General features: G+C 58.0%; 1 protein-coding gene across 1 annotated transcript; it reads right to left on the bottom strand.

Annotated features, from left to right (window-relative positions):
* Window positions 1-440: 440 nt before the first annotated feature.
* On the bottom strand, window positions 441-24,995 carry N656DRAFT_758222 (uncharacterized protein; the record flags this gene model as incomplete). The annotated part of the gene is made up of 11 exons (XM_064813175.1): window positions 441-2,730; window positions 2,764-3,083; window positions 3,143-5,413; window positions 5,480-5,871; window positions 5,932-12,912; window positions 12,979-15,333; window positions 15,387-15,461; window positions 15,543-23,565; window positions 23,631-23,927; window positions 23,993-24,427; window positions 24,531-24,995. 11 exons carry the CDS (start codon window positions 24,993-24,995, stop codon window positions 441-443), a joined length of 23,904 nt encoding a protein of 7,967 aa, XP_064667733.1.
* Between the last annotated feature and the right edge of the window lie 1,377 nt (window positions 24,996-26,372).

Below are 26,372 nucleotides of genomic sequence, written 5' to 3'. Positions count from 1 at the left end.
AGCGTCTGGCGTTTGGTGCTCGGTATGTATATCTTTGACGGCTATTTCTGCTGATCGCTTCAGTTACGTCTCTCATGTCTTAGAAAGTCATTAAAAGGGTGAGCGCCGGAAACGGAGGCCTGATTTTCTGTCTAGCCTAGTAAAGCCTAGATCTGTAGCACTGCAGTTGACTTCAGTTAAACCTGTGCGCGTGTGAACCCTAGCGAAGCGTGACCAATTTCAAGTATCATCATTGACAGTAGCTCCTAGCTGAACCAAATGTAAACACGCCTAGAAACCAGGCAAAGACATCGGAAACGACATTACGAACAACAGATGTCCTGGAAGAAGGACAAGAGCTTGTAGATGTACAAAAGAAAATATGCAAGAAATAGAACCATCAAGCTTTTGACGCCCTAATCAACACCAATCCAATGTCATGATCCCATCTCCCCTGAAAGTTACACCCCGACAGCCGCCGGTGCATTACCACCGTCCACATCAACAGCCACCCTCTTCCTCGAAATCTTCTTCAGATTCCCCACCAACCGAAAAGCCTTTGCAAGCTTGTTCTGCTTCCCATCGCTTCTCCCCGTCTCCGTCCCCATCGTCCCTTTCCGTCCCTTCCGTACTCGTTCCCCATGCTCAGAACCCTCACGTCTCACACCCTCACGAGAACCATCACGATAACCAGCAGCAGCAGCCAACCTGATGCTCCTTGGCAGCCGTGGCATGGCGGCGACCAGCACCGCCACGTGTCCGCGCAATGTGTGGTGCTCGGCGAGGTCCTCGAGCCGCAAGGCTGGTGACGGCAGCGTCGTCGTTGTTGAGCCTGTGCTGCTGTCGTTGTCATTGCCAAGCAGGTAGGCTAGTCGGGCCAGGTCGGTCAGGTCGCCGCCGAGGGAGAAGAAGGATGTTTCTGAATCGATAGTACTAGACCCGGTGCTGGTGGTGGAGTTCAGGTTCAGCACCTCGCGCCAGTGGTCAGCTACCAGCGCGGTGACGGCTTCTTGGTGGGCTGCGGGCAGTATATTCATTTGCGGCGCTGAGATTGGGGTTGAGGGAGAGGGGGCGGTGCTTGGCAGCGGGATCTGCCTCGCTCGGCTGCTGAATTCGAGGGCGGACGGCAGCGCGGTGTCGGGGTTAGCCGCGAAGAGGGATGCCGCGTCGCATAGCATGTTAAGTGCTTGTTGGGCGAGTTTGCGCGGCACGGGACCGCCCTCGGCGAAGCTCATCATGATTTCGTACGCATGTGGGTCCGTTGTGTCTGCCTGGCGCTGGGAAAGAATGGCAACGTCGGCGAGATCGCCGTGCGTGGATGACGCACACCACCCGATGGCGTAGTCGGTGTCGCCGAGGCGGACGCGGTGGGTCTGGTCGATGTTTTGGTGCTGCACAGTCGACGTGAAGTAGGTCCACGCTGGCCAGTCGGTGCAGCGCCGGATGATCTCGCGGAACCCGAGCACCTCATGCGGCATGTTGGCCACCTGCTGTTCTTGCACTTGGTACAGCATGTGGCGGGCTGTTCCGCCGCTGAACTGAACGCGCACGGGTACCAGGTTGAGGCACGGTCCAACCATGTTTTCGATGCCTTCGACGGCTGCATTGCGTCCGCTGATGGTGTGGCCAAATACGACGTCTGGGTTGGCCGATAGCTGAGCAAGCACATACGCCCAAGCCGCTTTGACGATGGTGGCGGTAGTAATGTTTCCGGACTCAACCGGGGGCAGTCGGACAGCCTTTTTGAGCCAGACAGCTGGGCCGGAAGCCCACTTGTGGTGGTCTGGATGCTCTCGGCTGACGATTTCGGTCATAGAAGACCCTTCAAGCAGCGCCTTCCAGTGCTGGTAATGGTCCGAGGTCAGCGTCCCCGCCGAGGCTCGCAGGTAGTTGGCAAAGGATGGCGGGCAGGGGACCGCTGCGCCCCGATATGCGGCTTGAAGGGCGTCGAGGATCTTGGGTAGACACACTCCGTCGTACTGTGCGTGGGAGATGCGTATTAGTATCCTATGACGGCTGCTATGTCGGTCTCGCACTACTGTGAACCCGACGAAAGGTTCGCCAAGAGAAGGAGTTTCGTGTTCTCCTTTGGTTTGCAATCCCTTCGTGAAGCTTTCGATGGATTCATCCTCGAGCTCAACGACATTGAATACAGGGCGCAGCGTGCGGAGGACAACCTGGAGGAGCCGGCTGCCTGATGGCACGAACACGGTTCGCAGGATATCGAAGGACTGCACAAGCCGGAAGCACGCGCGCCTCAACTGCCCGACATCCAGCAATCCTTCACCGTCAAGGTAGAAGTAGTTGAGCATCCAGCGAGACTTCAGAAGCGCACCGGTCACTGCTAGGGACTGGAAGTCCGTTGCAGGAAGCACATCGGCAAGCCCGCCTCTGAACACGCCAACTTGGGGAACGATGTTGGTCTGAAGGAACGCGTCGACGTTTGAGGCGGCGAGCAGCGAGAATCGCTCATAGAGGATGTGCTTAGCGGCTTGTCCAACGATGCCCCTATCAGGGGGGTATGTGGAGGTATAAATTGAGGCTGCCATGTCGTCAAATCGAGGGTACCGGAAAACGTCGGCAACGCTGAGAGTGAGCCCCTGGTCCCTGGCCTCGCCAACTAGCTTCATGGCCATGATGCTATCCCCGCCGAGGTCGAAGAAACTGTCTTGTCCATCGATGGGATGGTCCGACGGGAGACCTAGCAAGGTGGTCCACAGCGCATGGAGCATCTTTTTGGGATTATTTTGTCTGGCTTCCATGCCGATGTTCGAGATAGGAGACATTGGCGTTTCGGGGGTGTCTGACTGAGGAGACCACCAGGTGATAGCGTCGATGGAGCTTTCACTAGACGCTACGCCAGACAATCGATGATGTCTCCGAGAGTCTGAGTGCTTGCGGGCACGTCCGCTGTGAGATTTTGCGGCCATGTAATGGTCAAACTCCTCGACGGACAGCGCCGGGTGGTCGAGGAAGGCATTCAGAACCTGGGCCATGGCCTGCGCAACCTCCTGGGCCTGATTATCGTTGATATGGTCGGACCAATAGCGGAACACAACGCCTTCTGAGCCCTCAGAGACATCGACGTTGACGGTAATAGCGTACTTCATCGCAATCCAGTCAGCACGCTGTCATCATTTTAGGATGAAGGGGAAGAACTTACCTCACTAGGGTCGTGACCCTCTTCCAACGTGAACGAGATCGTATTCTCGCACTGCGCATCCTCCTTGTCGGAATGGTTTTGCGTCGAGATGGATGTGTTGTAGAGAGGCTTACCAGCCATGCCGAGTTCGTGTTGCACCTGAGCAAGCGAGCATTGCTGGAACGGTATGCTTTGCAAGTAGTGTCCCTGAGCGGCCCGGAAGATATCGGCGAGAGTCTGCGATTTGGATATGCCGATGCGGCAGCAGAGCATGTTGATGAGGGTCCCAACAATGCGGTCAATATTGTCGACCGGAATATCGCGGCCGGCGGTGAGGAACCCAAAGCAGATATCGTCAACGCCGGTATACTTGCGCAGCACCAAGGCCCAAGCGACGTTCATGATGTTGGCGAGTGTGACATGAGTCCGCTCCGGGAGGCGCCGGAGTTCGTGGTAGCGGTCGAACTGGAGCCGTGTCGATCCGAGTCTTTTTGTGACCGCTGTGTCGGCGTTCAGCTTGGGGAAGTGGCATGGCTTCAGGCCTCTCAAGTGGTCGACCCAGTATTCTACGGCTTTGGTGGTGGGAGTGCTGCGGATATACCGAATGTAGTTGCTGTAGAGGGGCCCAGGGGAAGAGTCTAATGTTCCTGCATATGCTGCAGCAAGCTCATCCAATATGATTGGGAGCGAGCCACCGTCCAAGGCGGCGTGATTAATTTCGAGCTTCATCAGCAGGCCCCCGCTGTCCGTCGCGCAAATTGTGAGTCGATGAGGGAGTTGGGGTCGTTCCTCTTGACCTTGGTCACCGCGAGTCATGCTTGCACTCTCGCTAAGCCTGGCCATTGCTTCTCCATCGCGGCTTCGGATGATGACAGCTCCGCAATCTGGCTGCTTGAGGACGGCCTGGGCAAAAACGCCATCGGAATGGAAGCTCTCAACAAAGACGGTCCTGAGCACTGGATGGCGGGATACCACCTTCTGCCAAGCTCGTGCAAGACGGCCCGGGTCCAATGCGGTGTGCGAGCCCTTGTGCGCGACGCTGTAGACAGCATGGAAGATGTATGCGTTCGGATCGCGCAGCTGACTGATCAGGATACCATCCTGCACAGGCGTGCAGGGGTATATGTCCTCGATGCAAGAACAAGGATCGCGGATACCCAGTCTTGGGAGGGCCACGTTCACCAGAGTGCGAAGGTTCTCATAGTCCAGCGGTAGGAGCGGGTAGTCGCTCAGGGTAGGCTCGGCAGGGTGTCTCGTCAACCCCTGAACTATTTCCTCGAGGACCGCCTTGCAGTTGGCAATCCACTTGAGGGCGTCGCTGACTTTGTTAAGATTGCGGTCGTAGATGAAGCTGAAGTGCAGCTGGTTGTCAATGACGACAGCCGAAATCTCAAAGAGAGCCATCCTGGTAGCCTCGGTTCCCACGTCTGCCGTTTCTCGGAGGACGTCGAGGCCTTCCGCGTCGCTGCTACTCACTCCACCGCCCAAGTAATTGAACAGCACCTCCATCGGAGACAGTATGGCGTCGGCGGTCCGGCCCAGCCACTTGTGTGCAAAGTATGGCCTGCCATTCCCAGGGATGCTGCGCCTTAGATCCTTGGCTCGTTTCACTGCGTCAAGGGCGTCATTGGAATGGATGGGAACTTGCAACGGGCAGATGGTCGTGAACCACCCGACGGTGCCCGACAGATCAATGCTGGAGCCGTCTGGGGCTTCGCGGCCGTGGCTTTCGGTATGCAGCGTCGGGGTAGCTCTGTCAGGGAAAGTCTTGGCGAACGCATGAGCGAGAGCCGCGAGGAAGACGTCAAGGGGCTCTGACCGGAAAGCCCTGTGGCAGTCTCCCAGAGCTAGTTTCGTCATGTTCTCATCTAGGGTAAAAGACTCGGTTGCGGTCGTGCCGTATGTGAGAGGCTGGTCCACGCCCCAATAGCTCAAATCAGAAGGGGTCTCCTCGAAGGGCAGGAGGGCCTTCGCGTCAATAGATTTGTTGTGTTCAGATTGCAACGCGCACCAGGCTCTGAAGAACAGAGGGGGTTCAACAGGGAGGATGCCCGTTTCCAAGATCTGGGTTAGGTCCTGGACAATGATGCGCCAGGAAACAATGTCCACAACCAAGTGGTGCGCAACCATGTGGATTGCTTTCTGGTCTTGGACGGGGAGATCCACCACGTCGACTCTGAAGACGGGGCCATGTTCAATGTCGAGGCTTGTTTGAGCAGCTTTGGAAACCATCGTTATTTCTTCGGGAGAGGCTGGACGGTGCGCAAGGAAGGAGTAGACCGACGGTCTCATCTAAATCCGGCTGGTCAGGAATTGGACCAGGGGGATCATGGGGTCTAGAGGGAAGATGGAACGTACCTTGATCGTCCGCTGCAGCCAGGTGCCATCGAGTCCCTTAACAAAGCGCGCCCGAAGCATCGAATGACGCTGCACAATGGAATCGACGGCGTTCCGGATGGCGTCAACCCCAACGGCCCGAGGAGCCTTGAGGGCGAAGCTCTGGTTGAATCGCGCGTCGCCGTCGTGCTTGACGGCCAGTTTCATGTACATGGTCTGGATCGGCGACAACGTGAATGGCTCTTCGGTTTCTGCTCCCAGATGTGCCTCGGCGGTTGCCGACGAAGAAGCCACTTTGGCAAGTTGGGCAAGATGCACGACGGACTTTGAACGGAGAACATCCTGCAGAGAGACAGTAAGCTTGGCGTTTCGAGCTCGTGAGACGACTCCCATAGCCCGAATGCTGTCGCCACCTGTGCATTCATCAGTTAGCAACCACGTATCATTATCAGCTAGGAGTGAGGTGAACTTACCGAGAGTGAGGAATGGCTGGTTGGTCTTGACACGATCAACCGGGAGGTGTAACTCCTTTGCCCAAATCTCTCTCAGGGTCTGCGCTTGCGGGATGAGCTGGACGTCCTGGCTGGCCTCCTCGGAAAGGCCAAGACTGTCGGCAATGCGCTCGAGGGTTGTGGCATCGATATTCTCGACCCATCGCGCCACTCTCTGCCTGTCCAGCTTGCCCGACACACCGACGGGGATGCCTTCAAGCACGATCCACACCGAAGGAACCATGTAATGCGGGACCTTGTCTGCTACTTGACCTCTGACCTCCACAAGGTCCTCCCGGACATGGGCCATGCGCTCAGCCGGTCCGTCAACAGGGGTGCAATTATTATTGCCTCCAACGTCGCCAGCACTCTCACCATTGAGGGTGACAATCCCAACCAGCTGCTTCTGGCACGGACCGGTCTTGGGCTGCACCACGAGCGCCAGCCGCACACGCCTGTCGGCTGATAAGCAGCTCTCAATCTCGCCCAGCTCAATGCGCTGGCCATTGACTTTCACCTGGCCATCCTTGCGACCGATGAACTCGATTGCACCGTCAGGCCGGTACCGCACAAGATCGCCCGTGCGGTATATCCTCCGGGGGCCGGGACTGCCGACTAACCCCCTGCCCCACGCGGGGCTCTCCACAAACACCTTCGAAGTCTTTTCTTTGTCACCCAAATACCCTTCCGCCAGCAAAGGCCCGCTGATGACCAGCTCCCCCACCGCGCCCACGGGCGCCAGCCAGGGAGAGTTCTTGTCCTCTCTTGGCTCCACAATCCACGCGCGCGCAGCACTTGTGGCGCGACCAATCACAGCACGATCCGCCTGCGAGACAACCGCGGGGTTGACCACGGCCAGCACGCAGGCCTCGGTCGGCCCATAGCCGTTCCTCAGCTCAACACCAGTGCCCGCCCAACGGGCAACCGTTTCGGCTAGCATCGCTTCACCGCCGCACACCAATGTCTTGAGCTTGATACCGGGTGCATAAGGTTCGACCAGGTTTGCTACGGACGGAGTCAAAAACGCCCAGGTGGCGCTGAGGCGTGCCATCGCGCCGCCTAGGTCGTGCAGGCGCTCGTGCTCGCTCGGCACGCACACGCACGCGCCCAACATAAGGGGGGTCAACGTCTCCATGAGCGCCACATCGAAGGTTAGCGAGGCGAAATGGAAGGCCCGCGAGGATGGTGTCAGGTTGGTTGCGGCCGCGAACCCACGCGAGGAACTGCAGAAGGCAAGATGGGTGGCGACTACGCCTTTGGGGGTTCCCGTGCTGCCTGAGGTGAAGAGAACGTAGGCGGTGCTCTGCGGGGTGGATTTTGCCAAGGAGACGGTGGGGTGGTATAAAGGGAGGCCGCGGATTGTGTTGCCGTCCACCGGGAAGCAGGGGACGCTGGTGATGCTGGCGAAGCGGGCAGTGTACTCGGGGCTGCATACGATCAAAGACGGGTTGAGCGAGGCCAGCATGTCCTTTTGCCGACCGAGCGGGTGGGCCGGGTCAAAGGGCACGAAGGCGCCGCCTGCCATGAGGACACCCAGTAGCGTAACGAGGGACCAGGCCGAGCGCGTGAGGCAGACGGGGATCAAAGACCCGGGTCTGACGTTGAGCTGCGAGAGCTGGACAGCCAACCGGGAGGCATACTCCCGCACCTCGCCGTAGGTGAGCTCCGCATCCCAGGCGCTGATGGCCGCACGCTCAGGGTGACGGGAGGCCTGGTCGGTAAACAGGTCGTGAATGCATGCGTTGACCTCGACCTCAAACTCGCCGTTGAAGCGGTTCCAATCTGCGATCAGGGCTTGATCTTCGCTGCTGAGCACATGGATCTCAGCCAGGGTTGTGTTGGCGTTCCTGGACATGGCCACCATCTGGCTCAAAATTGCCTCGAGCTGCTTAGCGAGCCGTCTTGCATGCCAACTTGAGAGGACATTCTCGTCATGGTGGAAGGTGGCCTCAATTGTGGCGTCGGTAACGTTGCATTCCAGCACAAGCGAGTGTGTGAAAAAGCTCTCCATTGAAGAACCGCCTTGGAAATCCCAATCATCATCCCTCTGCCGGCGAAGAGATGGGGAGGCAGCCTGGATGGTCAAGATGTTCTGAAAGTTGCAGGCTGCCTCGCAGTCCTGGTTGAGCCGCCTGATGTGCTGGAGCCCCAAGTGCTGGTGCGGCGCCAGTCGGCTCGCCAGCTTGTGCATTTCCCGGAGGAATTCAGGGAGTCTCAAGTGGCGGGACGGCTGGACCCGGACTGGGACGGTGGTGAACGTCGGTCCGGCTATGTCCTCGACACCTGCGAGGTCGATGTTGCGGCCCGCCAAAGTCTCCCCAAAAACGATATCGTCCGTGCCAGTGTACGCTGCCAGGGTGATGGCCCATGCCGCTCTGACCAGGGTCGGGAGAGTGATATCGGCAGTGAATGTGTTGCGATTGACCTGCACCCGGATGGTCTCGACTCCAAACGTTGGCTTCATATTGCGGTTCGCAATCGTTGAAGACTCCGGGAAGTGTGTCACAGACGACGACCCACTCAGGGCATCCGTCCAAAACCTCTCCGAGGCTTTTACGTTTTGGCCGGCCAAGTAGCGAATGAAGTTGGCATAAGGCGCGTTTGTCCTGGCGTGGATCTTCTCCAGGCTCGAAACGTCCTCATAGATGTCCTGAACTCGCCTGGCAATGCGTGGCAAACTCCAACCATCATACAGTGCGTGGTGGATAGCCAAGACAAAGTACGTAGGTCCCTGTTCGCTGCGGACAAACGCGAACCTAGTCAGGACCCCGCCGTTCTGCGACCCGAGTGCTTTGCCCTTGATGGTAGCCTCCTCGAGGCTTGGTTCAGCATGCCAGTCGATCGGTCCGGGGGCGACGACAACCTGCAAGAACCCAGCCGTGGAGGTATGGACAATTCGAGTGCGCAGCATGTCCGTGTCGTCAACGACCCTCTGCCAGGCCGACTTGAAGCGGGTCAGCTCAGCGTCTTTAGGGAGCTTGAGCGTGCTGATGGCCACATAGGCACCCGCCTGCTTGTTGGCCAGGGCCACGAGTCCTTCCTGCAGCGGGCTGCAAGGGTACATGTCCTGGATGTCTTGTCGCGGGATCAGACATTGCGCCGAGACCTCTTGCAGGAGGGCATCAAGCTGAGGCTTGAGGCTTTTCACGAGGCTGAAGGGTCCTGACTCGGGCTCTTTTTCTGTTGGAGCAACGGAAGCCGCTTCCATGCCACCGCACGCTTGCGCCATCTCAGTCAGGACAGGGTGCTCAAAGACATCAAGCACAGACAACATAATCCTGTGAGCTCGAGCAGCACCAACAAGCCGCATGGCCGTGAGGGAGTCGCCGCCGATGCGGAAGAAGTTGGACTCAGGCCCGACGGAGCCCTCGGGAAGCCCAAGGATCGCCTCCCACAGACCTCTCAACTTTGTCTCCATCTGGCTTGCTGGTGCGGGACGCTTCACAACCTTCTTGGCCGCGCCAGTAATCTTGTACTGAGCTACATAGTCCTTGCTGGCCTGCTCAACCGCTTGGCGGAGTCTCCTGCGGTCAAGCTTGCCCGCGCTTGTCCAGGGCATTGCCGAGACGGGGACAAACAGTGACGGGACCATGTACGCTGGCAGCTGCCCGGAGACGTGTTTTTCCAGGGTATGGGCAGCCTCATTCAGGGACTCGTCCATTGGCAACAGGGAAAAGCCTGTAGCGGAGGTTGCTGGGAGGCTAAAGAAAACAGCCAGGGCCTTGGCTGCGCTGCGTGCCGTGGGAGGCACGACCACCTCGACGGCGACCTGCGCGTCCTCGGGCAGGCCTTGTAGGCAGTGGAACTCGATCTCGCCGAGCTCAATACGTCTGCCATTCAGCTTGATTTGCGTGTCTTTCCGTGCGACGTACGACACCGACCCGTCTGAGTTGTACCGTACGAGGTCGCCTGTCCGGTACATCCTTTCATGGCGGCGCCACATGGAAGCTGGGAAGGCCGGATGGCCTGTCCACTGCGGTGGTGTCTGGATAAATGCCTTAACCGTCTGCTCGGGGTTGTTGAGATACCCCCGGGCCACCAATCGGCCCTCAACTACCAATTCGCCCACAGCACCAGGCGGCACCAGACGGTCGGGATTGCTCGGATCGACGACCCAAACCCGACCCCCAACAGCCGTGCCAATGTTGGAACTATCCTCATTGCGCACGCGGTGCGCCTCGTCGACCTTTGTGCTCGTGGTGGCTACGACTGAGCACTCGGTCGGGCCATACGCGTTGACAAGGGCACACTTTGTGCCCCAACGCCCGACATGGCCAGCAGCCATGGCCTCGCCGCCCGTGACCAGGGTGCGGAGGCACGGAACGCTATCAGGCTTGACGGTGCTAGCCACCGAGGGCGTGAGGAGGGTCCAGGTGACGCGCATGGATCGAATGACCGCCGCGAGGTCGTTCATCCTGTCCTCGTCCGAGGGAACGCACACGCACCCTCCCACCAGCAGACACGAGAGCGTTTCCATTATGCTCGCGTCAAACGTGTATGAGGCGAATTGCAGGACCCGCGAGTCCGAGCGCATGAACATGGCCTTTGCGTGGGCCAGCGCCCCGGTGCAGAAGGAGGCGTGCTCGATGATGGTGCCTTTGGGTTTGCCGGTTGTGCCGGAAGTGAAGATGATGTACGCCGCATTGGATGGCTTGACGGGGGTAGCAACTGTGATCTCCATAGCATCCAGCGTTCCGCTTCTTAGAACTGCTACGGTGTTCGCGTCAACCACGGCTGTCTTCGGCGCGATTCTGACAAGCTTTGGCTCGTATTTTGCCGAGCACAGCACAACCTTGGCACCGACATCTCCGATCAGCTCGCGCAGGCGGGTCTCGGGGTGCTCAGGGTCGAGGCCGACGAAGGCCCCGCCAGCTTTCAGCACCGCGAGCTGGGCCACCACCGTCCACGCCGACTTCTCAAAGCACAGAGGGACAAACGCCTCCGGCCCAACCCCGAATTCATCCACAAGCCGGCGGGCTACTGCCGTCGCAACTCCGTCTAACTCCGCGTAGGTGAACGAGGCATCCCACCCGCACACGGCGGGCGACGTCGGAAGCTGTGAAGCATGCTGCGCAATTACATCGTGCACGCACTGCTCGACCCGCGGGATCTCGTAGTCGTTCCACGCGAAAATCCGCTGTATTCCCGTCGATCCGACGAGGTCGACCTCTCCGACTGTCCGATCGTCCTGTCCGCAGTTGGCAACGAGATCGCTCACAGCCTGCTGAAACGCCGACGCAACATTCTCCATCTGCTCATCCGAAACAATATTGCGCCAGTACCCGAACTGCACCTCGACAGACCCTTCCGTGGCTTCCACATTGACAGCCACGGCATATTCGCTCGGATCCTCGGCGTTTATGACGCGATATTCCAGCGCGGATGAGATAGAATCCCGGTTCTGACCCGGCCCTGAGCGCTTCTGGTATGTAAATGCCGTGTTGAAGAGCGCGCCGGCAGCGGGAAGCTGGAGTGCATGCTGCATCTCGGCGAGCGAGCAGGTCTGGTGGGCCATGGCTTCGGCAAAGTTGTTTTGCATTGTGTCAATGGCGTCTTCAACTTCGATGTCTGCGCTGATGTGCAGGCGGCACACCAGCATGTTGATGAAGGCGCCCACGGCCTGCTCGATGTGCGGCACGGGTACGTCGCGGCCTGAGGCTAGATACCCGAAGAGCACGTCTTCGGAACCCGTGTAGGTGTGCAGGACCAGTGCCCAAGCAAACTGTAGTAGTGTTGACAAGGTAATCCCCGCGTTTGCGCAGTACTGGTTCATCTCGGTGAGGTGGTCCAATTGGATGGTCTGCGATCCGAGCGAACGTTCAGTATTTACCTTTCCGTCTATGAGAGCGGGAAAGAGACATGGCTCGGCGCCGTCAAGGTACCGTTTCCAGTAAGCGATGCTCTCATTGCGCGGCTGGGCCTGTATGAAAGCCATGTACTCCTTGTACACGGGAAGGGGCTCGTTGGTGGTCCCACGGTAATATCTGGACAAGTCATCGAGGAGGATTGGCAGAGACGAGCCGTCGCAAATTGCGTGGCTGATCTCGAGCTGGCAGAAGACGCTGCCGTCAGCAGTGGTGCAGAGTGCGAGCCGATGTGGCGGTTTTTTCTCGCGGTAGTCAATCCCTTGGAGATTTCCCAGAGCGGTGAGAGCTCCTGATTCGTCACTGGATTGCAGCATGATGGTCCGGCCTAGGGCTTCGCGGAGAACAACCTGGTCCATCAGGCCCTCGTCTCCGACCGTGTCGACGAAGACGGTCCGCAACGTGGCGTGCCGCCGGATGACACCCTGCCAGGCATTACACAGGCGGTCCGGATCGACTCTCTTTTCATCTGCCAACATGATCTGGAAGACTGCACGATATGCGTACTTGTCGGGTTCCCGCATCTGGCTGAGCAAAAGGCCGCGCTGGGTTGGTGAGCAGGGGTAAATGTCCTCAACCTGATCGAGGCGTAGGCCGATATCTTCGAAATTCTGGCGGAGATTGTCCAGGCCGTAGTAGCTCAGTGATAAAAGGGGGAACTCGCTCAACGTCTTCCACGGCGCGAGCCGTGTAAGCCTGTCCGTGGCATCTCGGAGGAGCGACTTGCACTGCTGAGCCCACTTGGCGAGCGAATCCTGATGCTTCATGTGGCTGTTGTACGTGAAGGAGAGCTTCATCTTTCCATCCTCCACGAGCGCAGAGACATCAATGAGTGCGAAGCGGGGTGCATCCTTGCCAATGTCGGAGGGCGAGTTCAAAGTCTGCCCAATGCCGTCAATTGAGGAAAGAAAGGTGTCTGTACGGCTGAGCTGCTGCATCTGGCCCAGATAATTGAATGCAACCTCGACTGGCCACTGATGCCCGTACTCGTCGCGCCCCTGCGAGGTAAGAAGCGAATAAGCAAAGTACGGACGCCCCTTGCCAGCCAGGCGTCTCCGGTAGTCTTTGACCCATCGGACGGCGTTTATGATGTCGTTGTCTATGCAGAAAGAAGATTAGTTCTGCTATGGAATGAGAAGAGGGGCATGTTTCAGTCTCAACTCACCAGAAGACGATTCATTCGGCAGGTGGACAGGGTACAGCGTGGTAAACCACCCTACCGTTCTTGACAGATCCATTGCATCGTCCCACACCTCGCGTCCGTGGCCCTCGTTGTAGATGGTCGGATTGCCGCGGCGACCAACTGAGGCGTTGCGATACGACAGAAGCAAGGCCGCTAGAAGCACGTCTAGCGGTTCGGTCTGCAGAGGCTTGTGGCACTCCGGACCCAGCAACATGGATGTTGTTTCGCTGTCCAGCTCAACGTTAGTAGTGACAACGTCTCCGTACGCATTGCACTTGTCTCCCATGCCCCAGTACTCGAGGTCTACATCCGAAAACTCGTGATGCGGAAGCAACCGGGGCCCGTTCTGCTCGGCCTGGGCGTGCTCCGCTTGCTTCCGGCTCCACATCTGAAAGCTCAGCGACGTTACCGGCTTGATGCTGCCAGAGGAGAAGAAGTCCTCCAGATCTTGGAGCAGAATGCCCCAGGATACGACATCGATCACCAAGTGGTGAATGGTGATGAAGATGAACAATTCCTTCTTGGCATCCCCACCGACAGTGAAGCAATCTGCGGCCAATAGAGGACCCTTCTGGATATCGAGGGCCTTCTGGGAGGTTTGGATGCGCTTCTCGACGCGTTTCAGATTCCCCACGGCATGCGCTTTGAAGCGGTATGACCCGCTGATGTCTGACGTGATGCGCTGCCGCCAGCTGCCCGTGCCATCACGCCGGAACCGTGACCGCAGCATGGAATGCGTCTGAACAAGTGTGTGCACGGCACGGCCAATCTCTTGCGGATCAATCTTTTCCCCGTTAAGTCGAAGAAGGACGCTCTGGTTAAACCGCATCGTGTCTGGGTCTGGCCCGGCAACTCGGCCATTCTCACCCAGAAGCTGGAAGTATAGTTGCTGGATGGGTGTGAGGTCAAACTCGTAATGGTCCTCGCCCGGGAAGGCTGCGGGCTGCTGTTGCATCGGGACTCCGGCTCTAAGTGCTAAGTCATGGACTGATTTGCTGTTAATAATGTCTTGCACGGCGACTTTGATGCCCTGCGTCCGGCAACGCGCCATAACCTGCATGGCCGTGATGCTGTCGCCTCCGAGGTGTAGGAATGACACATGTCGGCCGATTCTCTCGGGGGATATGTTAAGCACCTCGCTCCAGATGGTCCTTAGCGTTGCATCGAGCGAGATATTCTGTGTTAAAGCGGATTCTTCCGTTTCACGCTCCGCGTCGTTGCCCGTAACCTTGTCAAACATGTCTTCACTCATCTTGTCGACGAAATCGGCGACACCCCTTCGATCAAGCTTTCCAGATGGCAGCAACGGAATGCGCGAGAGCACAATCCAGGTCGATGGAACCATGTAAGCTGGCACTTTCGATCTCAGCCTCTCCTCGACCTGGTCGACGAGAAGAGACACTGCTTTGGAGGTGACCAGTTCGAATTCAGCGCCGGTATTAATGGAAGCAGAGAATCCCTGAAGTGCGAGAACCGCGACAAGGCGTTTGGCACACGGGCCGCTCTTCGGGAACAAAACAAGGGCATGGCGGATGGCATCGTCAGCCCCGAGATGGTGGGCAACCTCGTCGAGTTCTAGCCGCTGACCATTGAGTTTGGCCTGTGAAGAATCCTTGCGACCTAGATAGACCATTTCCCCCGAAATGTCGTCGCATATGCGAACCAAGTCGCCGGTCTTGTACATGCGGCGGGGTGCGGTTTGGGGCATGTCTGGATATCGCAAAGCTTCATCCAGTGCCCACTGGGGATTCTCAATGAAGACCTCGCGCGTCTTCGCTTCGTTGCGCAGATAGCCGCTTGACATTGTCGGACCCTCAATCAACAACTCTCCAGCGGACCCGACAGGTGCGAGACGGTCGTGGTTGTTGGGGTCCACGATCCAGCAGCGGCCGATGCCGCGGCCGAGGTTCACCGGGTTGGAGGACCGTTTCATGTTGGAGTTGACGGTAGCCACGATGGCGCACTCGCTTGGACCGTAGGCGTTGACCAGGTTCACCTTGTCGGCCCAAGTATCGAGATGGCCCTGGGCCATTGCCTCGCCTCCGAGGATAAGTGTTTTGAGATGCGGCACGTCGGCGGGCTGCAGCGTCTGGGCAACTGATGGTGTCAAGAGGCTCAGGTCTACACGCATCCGCTCCATGGCAGCGGCAAGGTTGCCGTTGGTGCGATCTTCCTCACACGGGACACAAACGGTGCCGCCCCTCATGAGGGTTGTTAGAATTTCGAACAGTGACGCGTCAAAAGTGTAGGACGCGAACTGAAGGCAACGGAAAGGGGGATTCATGAGCATGGGCGGGCCGTGAGCGGCAGCTCCTGAGCAGATTGCGAGATGGGAAACTGCAGGTAAGATGTCAGAAACAACCATGCATCAAGGAGACAACGTTTCTTACTAATAGTTCCTTTCGGTCTCCCCGTTGTTCCCGATGTAAAGATTACATAGGCGGGGTCCGTGGGTGAGCAGATTTCTATCCAGAGCGTCACTGTTAGCAAGTGCATTTATGCTCCGAGTCGCTGCGATGTTCAGGGGTTCAGGGGTATAAACAAACCTGTTGCCTCGGTAACGTCAGTGGAAGACCTCTGAGCGTCCACAATCGTCCGTAAAGAGTTCCCATCAACCGGCAAAACGACGTCCACCAGTTCAGAGCAAAGGCCTGAATATCTGGGCGAACACACAATGACACTGGCCTCGCAGTCACCCACAATCTCCTTCAGCCGCGAGACAGGATGGGCAGGGTCCAGTGGTACAAACGCCGCGCCGGCCTTGAGGACAGCCAACATAGCAACCACGGCAAATGCCGACTTCTCAAAGCAAAACGGAACGAGTTTGCCACGGTTCATGCCGTTGCAAGCCAGCTCGCAAGCAAGGGCCGTCGAGAGGGTATCCAGCTCGGCATTGGATAAAGTCGCGTCCCATCCAACCACAGCTTCCTCGCTGGCGCCCCGGGACGCCATCTGATCGGCGATCACATCCTGGACGCGTCGCTCCACCACAGGCCCAGGGACCCTGTTCAGCTCGCGGACCAGGGCCTTGTCGTCTTGGCTCAACAGGTCAACATCGCCAACCTTGTCATTCTGCCTCCGGACATCAGACACGCGTTGCAGGACCGTCTCAAATTGTGCTAGCATCCGGACAACTTGCCACTGCGGCACCACGGCGTGGTCGAAGTAAGCGCACACATCGATTTCACCTTCGCCTTTGAGCGCGCACGTGACGTTGAGCGGGTAGTTGAAGAAATCCGCGCCCTGCTTGTTGCCACCACTCGCCAATTCTTCCCAAAGACCCTCCTGGGGCATATCCTCAGTCATATCTATCGCCAGCAGATTCTGAAACTCGCACGCGACAGCCGCCTCCGGACCCAGGGATTTGATACGCTGCAGTCCGGCAAACTGGTGCGGAATAACATCATTGAGCTGCGCTTGCACATCAGTCAACACTCTTTGAACAGTCCCATTCCGGTCGATGCGAATGCGCCGGGGCACAGAGGCAAGCGTAGGGCCGATTAGGTCTTCTACCCCTGCGACGGGCACGTCCCGCCCACTGAGAACCTCCCCGAACACGACGTCGTCCGAGGAGGCGTAGATGGCCAGCACCAGCGCCCAGCCCGCCCGCAGAAATGAGGCTGTCGTCAGGTCGGACCCCTTGGGTTTAGCGAAGCGCACGCACCGGTGTAATTGGCTAGCGGCTTGTACACGGTAGCCGGGGTGCGGAAGGGAAGGGAAGTGTCGGGGTGCCGGGCCGGAGAGTTTGCTACGCCAGAACGCGTCAGAGGCCGAGAGGTCTGTGTTGCACAGATACTCCACAAAACGGGAGTAATGGGGTACAGGGGGGATTGGTGCTTGCGGACGGCTATACCGCGCCTCGACTCGAGAAAGTAGAGTGGGCAGACTCCATCCGTCGTAAAGAGCGTGATGTGCCGCCCAGACAAAGGTCGTCTGCTGGCCCTCGTGCGGTGCTTGGATGAGGGCATAGCGAGAAAGTTCGCCACCGTCTTGCATCGGCAGATGGCTGTATGTCTTGGGCAGATCATTGTGGCTTGGGGCGGTCAGCCAGTCAATTGCTCCGCGTACCACGACTTGGAGGAAGCCCATGCCCTCGATGAACACAACCCGCGTGCGCAAGATGGCTTCAGAGTCCACAACATCTTGCCAGGCTTTCTTGAACAGATCGATGTCAGTGCGGTAGGGTAGCCGGTATGAGTTCACGGCCACGTAGGCGCCGGGCTGTCTCTGGGAGGCGGCAACCATCCCAGCCTGCAAGGGCGTGCATGGGTATATGTCCTCGACAGACTCGACGCCGACGCGGCAAATGTGGGCCACATGGTCCCGCACTCTCTGCACAGTCACCGTCTTGTCGAGCTTAACCAGGGAGAATGGCTCCGCCGGTCCCGGTATGGGCTGTACATTGGCTCCCTGTCCAGAAGGTCGTTCACTGGATGTGGCAGTAATAGTAGCAGCCATGTCAGCGAGCTTGGGCGTCTGGAATATGGTCGCCACAGCAAGAACGATACCCCTCTGTCGAGCTGCTGCCACGAGGCGCATTGCTCCCACCGAGTCTCCGCCGTGGCGGAAGAAGCTATCCTCGGCGCCGATAGAGGCAGGTTCGACTTTGAGCACGGAGGCCCATAGCGCTTGCAGCTCCTTCTCCATGGCTGTCTTAGGCAGACGGCCGTTGGCAGTCCTTGCTCCCAGGCGATATGCTAATACGCCGTCGTTCGACAAGGCTTGAGCTGCGGTACGAAGACGCCGTCGGTCGAGCTTGCCCGACGATGTAAGCGGCATCTGCGAAACGGGGAAGAACACGTTGGGAACCATGTACGCGGCCAACTTGACGGATAACGCTCCAGCAATGGAGTGTGCGAGATCCTGGAAGTCGGCAGACATGGGAAGAATCTCGACTTTTGTGGTCGCCGGATTCGCCGAAAGACAGAAAAAGACAGCCAGCATCTTCTGTTGCGAGTGTCCGAGGGTGACCAGTTCGACAGAGGACTGAGCTCCTTCCGGGAGAAAGGCCTTGACGTGATGCTCGATCTCGCCGAGTTCAATCCGTTGGCCGTGCAACTTGACCTGGGTATCCTTGCGGCACAAGTAGACGAGCGAGCCATCCGAATTGTATCGGACTAGATCGCCTGTCTTGTACATTCTTCTGGCTCCTCGCTCGTCATGCCGCGGGTCGAGCACCGCCCACTTCGGCATCTCGATAAACGCCTTGGCAGTCTCAGCAGGTCTGCCTAGATAGCCGCGGGCGAGGATGGGCCCTTCGATTAGCAACTCGCCCACGCACCCGACGGGGACAAGCCGGTCATGGTCACGGGGGTCAACGACCCATGACACGCTGCCAACACTAGTCCCAATATTGGCAACATCACCACGCGCATCCGAATGCAGCCGGTGGGTAGCGTTGATGGAGCACTCGCTCGGGCCGTACTGATTGTGCAGGGGGATGGCACCGCCCCAGATGTCGAGCACCTCCTGGGTCAGCGCTTCGCCGCCCACTGCAAGACCGCGGATTTTGGGCACGTCGTTCGGCCTCAGCAGTGCCGCCACGGTCGGGGTCAGGTCCATAAAGTTTGCGTCGAGCCGGTCGATGGCACCCGGCAAGTCGCCCAGCCGGTCCGCTTCCGAGGGCACGCACACGCACCCGCCGTGGATCAGGGTCGTGAACATCTCCTCGAGGCTGTTGTCGAAAGTGTGCGCCGCAAACTGCAAGAACCGGGTGTGTGGGCCGAGGCCGAGCGCCGCGCCGTGCGCCAGCGCGCTCGACACAAGCGCCTGGTGGCAAAGGACCACCCCCTTGGGCTTGCCGGTGCTACCGGACGTGAACATGACGAAAGCCGGGTCTGACGGGGAGACCGTTGCGCTGTCCTGCTCGGGTTCAGGTTGAAGCTGGGCCATCAGCCGCGGCCCGACCGCAACGACGTACGGCACCATGGCCTCAAAGATCGCCGCGCGCGTCTCTGACGCCACAACAACGTGCGCACCCGCATCAACGACTTTACCCTCGAGAGCGTCAGCGGGGTGTGTCGCGTTGAGGGGCACCACTCCTCCACCAGCCTTGAGAACAGCGAGCATGGACACGACCGTCCACGCCGACTTGTCAAAGCACACGGGCACAAACACCTCGGGCGCCACGCCAAGGCTCACCAGGTGGGCGGCCAAAGAGCTGGACAGCCGGTCCAGTTCGGCGTACGAGAAGTCGGCGTCCCACCCCCGGACCGCTTGCGACTGCGCGCGGAGGGAAACCTGCTTCGCGATCATATGGTGGATGCAATCCGCGGTAGTCGGGGGAAGGCTGGCATTCCAGGCCCAGATGGCGGATTTGCTGCTCTCGTGGACAATATCGAGCTGCGAGAGCGGGATTTCGGCGTGTTCAGCGATGTTGGTCAGCGCATGGACAAAAGTCGCTGCGACGTGCTCGGCCTGGCCGGCGCAGACGGCGTCGGTCCAGTAGTCGATGTCGATGGCGGCAGTGGTGGCTCCGTCTTCTCCGTCGTCGCTAGTCTCGATATTGAGCGAAATTGGGTACTCTGTTGGGTCGTGAATGGCTTCCAGGTCGGTGCACTCGAGAGCTTCGGTAGTTGCAGACTGCTGAGACAGCAGCCGGCGGCGATAGGAGATGCATGTGTTGAACAGCGCCATGCCGCCGGGCATCTTGAGCGCATGTTGCACCTCTGCTAGTGACGCCTGCGCGTGCGGCATGCTGTCTAGCTGGTCTCTCTGCGTGGCTTCGAGGACACGGAGTAAGGATAAGGCATTTTCATCATCCTTCTCGCCCCGAAGTTTGACCCTCTGGGTGACCATGTTGATGAAGGGGCCGATGGCATCCTCAGAGCCCTCAACGAGCGCGGCATCGCGCCCCGATACCAGATAGCCGAAGCACACATCGTCACTTGCGGTGTAGCAGGCCAGGGTGAGACCCCACGCAGCGTGGAAAGCATTGGGCAGAGTGAAGCCCTTGGCATCACAGAAAGACTGCAGCGCTGCAAGATTAGGCACCGAGACACGGAGAGATCGCAACTCTCTGGTTGATTCTGGCAGGTTGATGCCATCGTTCAGGACCGGAAAATGGCATGGTTCAATGCCAGTGAGATATGACGTCCAGAAACCAATGTCAGCCTCTGCATTGCGCTGCTGCAGGCTTGCCATAAAGGGGCTAAAGAGTGGCTTAGGTGTGTTGCCAATGGACCCAGCGTAGCTCCGTGCAAGGTCGCGCAGGAGGATGTCCATCGACGCGCCGTCCATGATGGCGTGGCTCATCTCGAGCACACAGCACACACTGCGAGCTCTGATGCTGTGAAAAATGGACAGACGATGCTGGGGCTTGTCTGCGCTATACTGCATCGACTCCATTCTGTCGACCATTTTGCGCATGTCGTCTTCGCCGCCGCGGCACTCGTAGACCGCGATGAGCGATTCCATATCCACGCGTTTCAACACCAGCTGGTCATGGCTGCCGGCCCTTGCCTCGCTGATAGCGTCCACAAAGACCGTCCTCAACAGCGCGTGGTGCATCACGACACCTTCCCATGCCTGCACCAGGCGCCGCACATCGACTTCTCCACCGTCACCGCGAAGCGCGACCTTAAACACCCTCCGCACGGCATAGAAACTCCCATCCTTAGTCCGGCTCATCAACAACCCCTCTTGGATCGGCGAAGCCGGGTACACATCCTCCACCTTCTCCCACGCACTGTCCCCAGTCAAAGGCTTCAGCTTTTCCCTCTCGAATTTAACCAACTCCTCCCCCTTCAATCCAGGCAACAGAGTTAAATCCCCGGCCGTAAACCTAGGTTTCACACCTGGCAGGATCCGCGCCGCATCTCTCAAAACTGCAGAGCACAAGTCCACCCAGCGCCTCAACTCGTCCTGCCTTAGCATGTGCCTGTTCCACGCAAACGCAAAGCGCAGCACGTCTTTCACGACAACCGCCGAGATCTCGACCAGCGCAAAGCGCGGCGCGGCTCGCCCGAAATCGGCTGTACCATTACCAGAGTGCGCTTCGCCCGCGAGGAGCGCGGCAGGGGCGAACAGCGCGCCGGGCCGTTCGAGTTGCTGGTACCGGCCTAGGAAGTTAAAGGTTACTTCCATGCGTCTCATGTCCGCTCGGCGGTGATTGGAGTTGGAAGAGGGATGGTAAAATTGGGAGGCAAAGAACTGGCGGCCGTTGCCTGGTGCGCGGCGACGGAGGTCTTTTGTCTGGATGAGCGTGTCGGTGAATTCTGGAGTTGAGGTTCCAAAGGAAGCCGTGATGGGGAAGAGGGTTGTGAACCATCCAACGGTGCGCGAAATGTCGGTTGTTTCTGGAGAAGGCGGCTCGCGGCCGTGGCCTTCGTTGAAGATGGCTGGTGGGGAGCGGTCGGAGAAGGTGGTGGCGAAGGATTGCAGCAAAGCCGCAAGCAACAGGTCGACAGGCTCCGTACGGAAGGAGTTCTGGCATGCAGATGAGAGGAGGGTGTTGGTTGTGGTGGGGTCAAGGGAAAAGCCATGGCAGATTACATCGCCGTAGAGGTTGGGTTGGGCTTGCATCCCCCAGTATTCGAATTGTGTCGGAGGAAAAGGGGGAGAATGGTCGACGGGTGCGTTGATGCAGTGCTCCTTTTGGAGGACTGTCCATGAGCGGAATGATAGCGACGGATGCGGAGCGAGGTGCTGCTTCTCCAGTAGCTCTTCCATCTCCTCGAGAATTACCCTCCATGAGACAAGGTCAATGACTAGATGGTGTGCCGTCATGAACACGATCTCCTGGCCGCTGTCCTCGACTGCAAACAGTTCTGCCGCGAAAATGGGACCTCGACGGACGCTCAAACAGCCCTGGGCGTCGGCTATGCCGGCATCAACCAGATGGGCAGAACGCACTGAATGAGCTCGGAAGCGGTAGGACCGGCCTACGTCGGGCGTGATGAACTGTCGCCATTGCCCATCTTCCGGGCTGCGTTCGAACCGTGCTCTCAACATTGCGTGGCGCTTCACGATGGTCTCGATTGCATCTCGGATAAGCGTCGCGTCTACATGACGGCCCAGACGCAGACAGAAGCTCTGATTAAAGTGCTCGTCACCTTCCGCTTCGCCACGGACTTGGAAGTGGAGTTGTTGAATTGGGGAAAGTGCAAAGGGCACATTGAGCAGCTCTGTCTCCTCTTCTCCGGCGCTCCTTCCCTCATTGCTCGCCTTAAGCTTCTTAGCACCTGCCGCAAGCTGCCGGAGGGACTTGGCTCTAAGAACTTCCTGCACTGTCAATCCAAGCTGCGCCTTCTTGGCCCGGCTGGCGCAAGCCATGGCGGAGATGGAATCGCCGCCCAGACTAAGGAAGCTGCGGTCATCAAGGCTAATCTGTACCGCGGGAAGGTTGAGCACCAGGCTCCAAATATCACGCAGCGTAGCTTCTGTTTCGGTCAGAGGCTGGATTTCCTCATTGTCCTTGACAGATGTCTTCGCATCACCGGAATTGTGTCCCATCAGGATGCGCTGACACTCTTCTTGGCTGATGACGCTCTCCACCCATGTCGTCACAGATTTGCGGTCCATCTTTCGCGAAGGGAGCATGGGGATGGCGTCAACGCACAGCCATACCGATGGAACCATGTACGCTGGGAGGCGTGCCGTGAGCCGCGCACGGATTTCCTGCAGGAAGGGTTCGGTGACGGAGATATTGTCGCACAACCTCAGGCCGTTGGAACCAGCAGTAGCAGCAGGCTGCATTGGCTCAGTCAACTCGTCGAGCGAGAGTACGGCAACCAGCCGTTTCTCCAGGGGTCCCAGCTTAGGTAGGAGGATCATGGCATGCTTCACGCTCGCATCGACAGCAAGATGATGCTCAATCTCGCCCAGCTCGATGCGTTGGCCATGCAGCTTGATCTGCGTGTCTTTGCGTCCAACGTAACTCAACGAGCCGGTGCCAAAGTTGTAGCGTGCGAGGTCTCCCGTCTTGTAGAATCGACGGCGGCCAGCAGCACCAGTGGCGTCTGCCCAGGCTGGGTCAAATATAAAGCTTTCTTCCGTCTTGGCAGGATCGTTGAGGTACCCTCTCGCCAGACTCGGACCTTCAAGGAGCAGCTCGCCCACGCAGCCGACAGGGACCAGTCGGTTGTGGTCAGCGGGGTCGACAAGCCAGCAGCGTACACCGCAGGGCATTCCAATATCAGTTGCTTCAGTGTCGGGCCCAACATGCGAATTGACCACGGCGGCGACGGAGCTCTCGGCGGGTCCGTAGCCGTTCACGAGGTTGATGTGCGACCACGTCGCCACGTGGGAGGGCGCCATGGCCTCGCCGGCAAGCACGAGCCTGCGCAGGCCCGGGACAGCGCTCGGCGACAGAAAGCCGACAAACGACGGTGTCAGCACGGCATGGTTGACGCCCAAGCGATTGATGGCCCCGGCAAGGTCATTGAGGCGCTCCGTCTCGTCAGGGATGCAGACACAACCCCCAAACATGAGAGGTGTAAGGATCTCGACAAGGCTGGCGTCAAATGTGTGCGCGGCAAATTGCAATACTCGGCAGCTGCCGTCGATGCGCAATGCAGGGCCGTGTGCTCGCGCACTGGAGCAAAAAGCCCGGTGTTCGATGACGGTTCCCTACGAAGGACGGGGAGTTAGCAGAGTCCCAATGTCGTGCAGGAGAAGTAACTGAGTCGCCTTACCTTAGGCTTGCCGGTAGATCCGGATGTGAAGATTACATATGCTGGATTAGTGCTCGACACGGATGTGGGAGGACTCACCGATAGATCGACTTGCTCGGCCAACGTCTCATCGTCGACGGGCAGGACTGCGTCAACCACGCCGTCAACGACAGTCGTCAGGTGACGTGAACACAGAACGAGATGAGCGTTGACCGATTGACAGAGATCACGGAGTCTCTCGACTGGGTGAGACGGGTCTAGGGGGACAAACGCGCCGCCGGCCTTCAACACGGCGAGCATGGACACCACGGTCCATTTCTGGTTGCAATCAATCAGTATCCTGCGAAGTTCAATTGGAATAATGAGAGAAGGTCGCGACCCACCGACTTGTTGAAACATATAGGAACCATCACTTCGGGCCCAACACCAAGCTGCACGAGCCTGGTAACCAGACTGGTAGCGAGCGCGTCGAGTTCTCGATACGTGAGGGACCCGTCCCAAGCGCATACCGCCTCGAGTTCTGGGTGGTCATCGACGCGGTCGGCAATCACATGGTGGACGCAGCGGTCGACAGTGTCAATTGCGACGGCGTCATTCCACGCGCACACCTGCTCACGGTTCGCTCGGCTCGTCAAATCCAACTCTCCGAGCTTCGTTTCAGGGGGGCTCGCAAGAAGCGTCAAAATGGCCTTTGCAAGCGTGCTGGCGACCAATTTGCCCTGGCCCGCGGGCACGCCGACGATGTTGGTGTTCCATTCCACAAACAGGCCCAAGCTGGTGCCTTCGTGGCCGCGTTTGGCGAGAAGGCGAATCTGTTGCTGCTGCTGCTGTTGTCCCGTTAGTGCCTGACGATTTTACTTCCAAAGTGCTGTGTTGCGGGTTGAATTTCCCTTGAAGACATACCAGCGCTGGAATCTGGACGTTAAAATTAGAGATTGTGTCAAGGCTTGACGTTGATCTTGGTGTGAAGCCCCACAACACGATCGCCGTGTTGGCGACCGGGGCCGAAGCATCCCCGTCACTTGTGACAGCGGCTGTCCCCGTCTTGGCGTGGATCGTCGCCGCCCCGGAGATCTCGGAGATAGCCAACGATTCGTTCAACAGAAACTGTGCAACAACAACATCGGCATTGTCGACAGTGTCAACACGCTGAATGCCAAAGGACACATGGTCTTGGCCCGTGTAGCAGCGCAGAAGCAGTGCCCATGCAGCCTGGAGAATGGTGTCGAGTCCGTTGGCGTCTGACTTGGACAAAGACAAAAGTCTATCTGCCAGTTCGGGCTCTTCAACCGTCACCCGGACCGAAGCGAGCTGTCGACGGGGAGTGACACCGTCTGTCGGCGCACGGCCGAACCGCGGGAATCTGGTTGTTTCGATGCAATGCATGTTGTTGATCAGGTAGATTGATTTTTGCGAGACAAGACCCTGCAGACTGTACTGTGCCAGAGCACTGGGAATTGTGATCCAGGTAATTAGAATTGGATCTGAATTGCAGGACGTAGATCACGGAATTGCGTGTCTGTTGGGAGACCAGGCACGGCGTAGAATGTAGATGATCTTGAGAGAAGTGACGCCAGACGAATGCCAATCACTACTACAGATGCTACATGTATATGAACTGGGACTACAATCAAGGACAGTTTCAAGGTATGTATATGGCAGATTCCCCAGGACCAAGTTTTGAAAATTCTACCACGCTTTCCTACCGTCTGAACCCAGGTGCGGCAGGTAGACCTGCCTTCCCGAGTCCTGGTCTCCCAACCCTCCCCTTTTCTTGTTCAGGGGAAAACAAGCGAGTCGGAAGGACCGCGAACACCTGGCTGGCTTCAGCCAGGCCAAGGTAACATCTACCAAACATCAAAGGTCCTGATTTTTTTCTTGCCTCGTTGTTCGCTCCCAGCCTTTGGTCGCTGCTATTTCCGTGCCTGCTGCCGGGACTTAGTTTTGTTTACCCGCCAGCCAAGAGTGATCGCCACAGCGGAAAGCAGACTCTGAGGATCAGATCATGGTTGAGCGAGAGAGAGGGATCGACAAGCAGCTTGCAACGTTTCAAACGATGACATCTGCATTCCGCGTCTTGGCCAAGCGGAGACTTGGATCTGGACTGGAGCACAAGTTTCGCCCCATATGTCGTGCAATACTACAATGTATGGTAGGTAGTATTCTTAGCAAGTAGTTAATCCACGTGTAAGTGCAACTTGACGAGCACTGGCTGGTAATCGGTCCGTATGGGTGTTATGCAGTTGGCGAGTTAGTTGCAGATACATACATCATGATGTACATACCTACTCGAATGGGTTCTCTTTGCGGAGCATTGTGGATTCGCGTTGCAGACCGGACCAGGAGGTGTATCTTTTCATCGTATCTCAGATTCCCTCTATCATTTACAGAGGTCGTACTAGTATCCAACCTGCCGGGATTGCCGAGCAGCCGAGGACGCATCGTCGAAGCTATTGTAGGAACATGTATAGTATTGAGTAGTATCATAGTAATAGAATCGAATCCCTGAGTTGGAGGGCCGGCCCACAGGCCAAATGGGTCATTGGATTTGGCAGAACGGGAAACCAGGGCAGAAAAACAGGGAGCGGTAGAGGGCTGACCGAGACACCTGAACTCGGCATAGCGGGTGGATGGGCTGGATAAATTAAAAAGAACAGCGCCACCGACGGCATATCGCATACGTCCACCTGCGGTACGGTAAGGTTACTAAGGTATGCAAGAAGTCAATGTCGACATCCATCACGCCATAGCCACTCAGAACCG

This window comes from Canariomyces notabilis (assembly GCF_033297395.1).
Source record: "Canariomyces notabilis strain CBS 508.74 unplaced genomic scaffold N656scaffold_21, whole genome shotgun sequence".
NCBI classification, from domain to species: Eukaryota; Fungi; Ascomycota; class Sordariomycetes; order Sordariales; family Chaetomiaceae; genus Canariomyces; species Canariomyces notabilis.
This window is presented reverse-complemented; position numbering and strand designations above follow the sequence as displayed.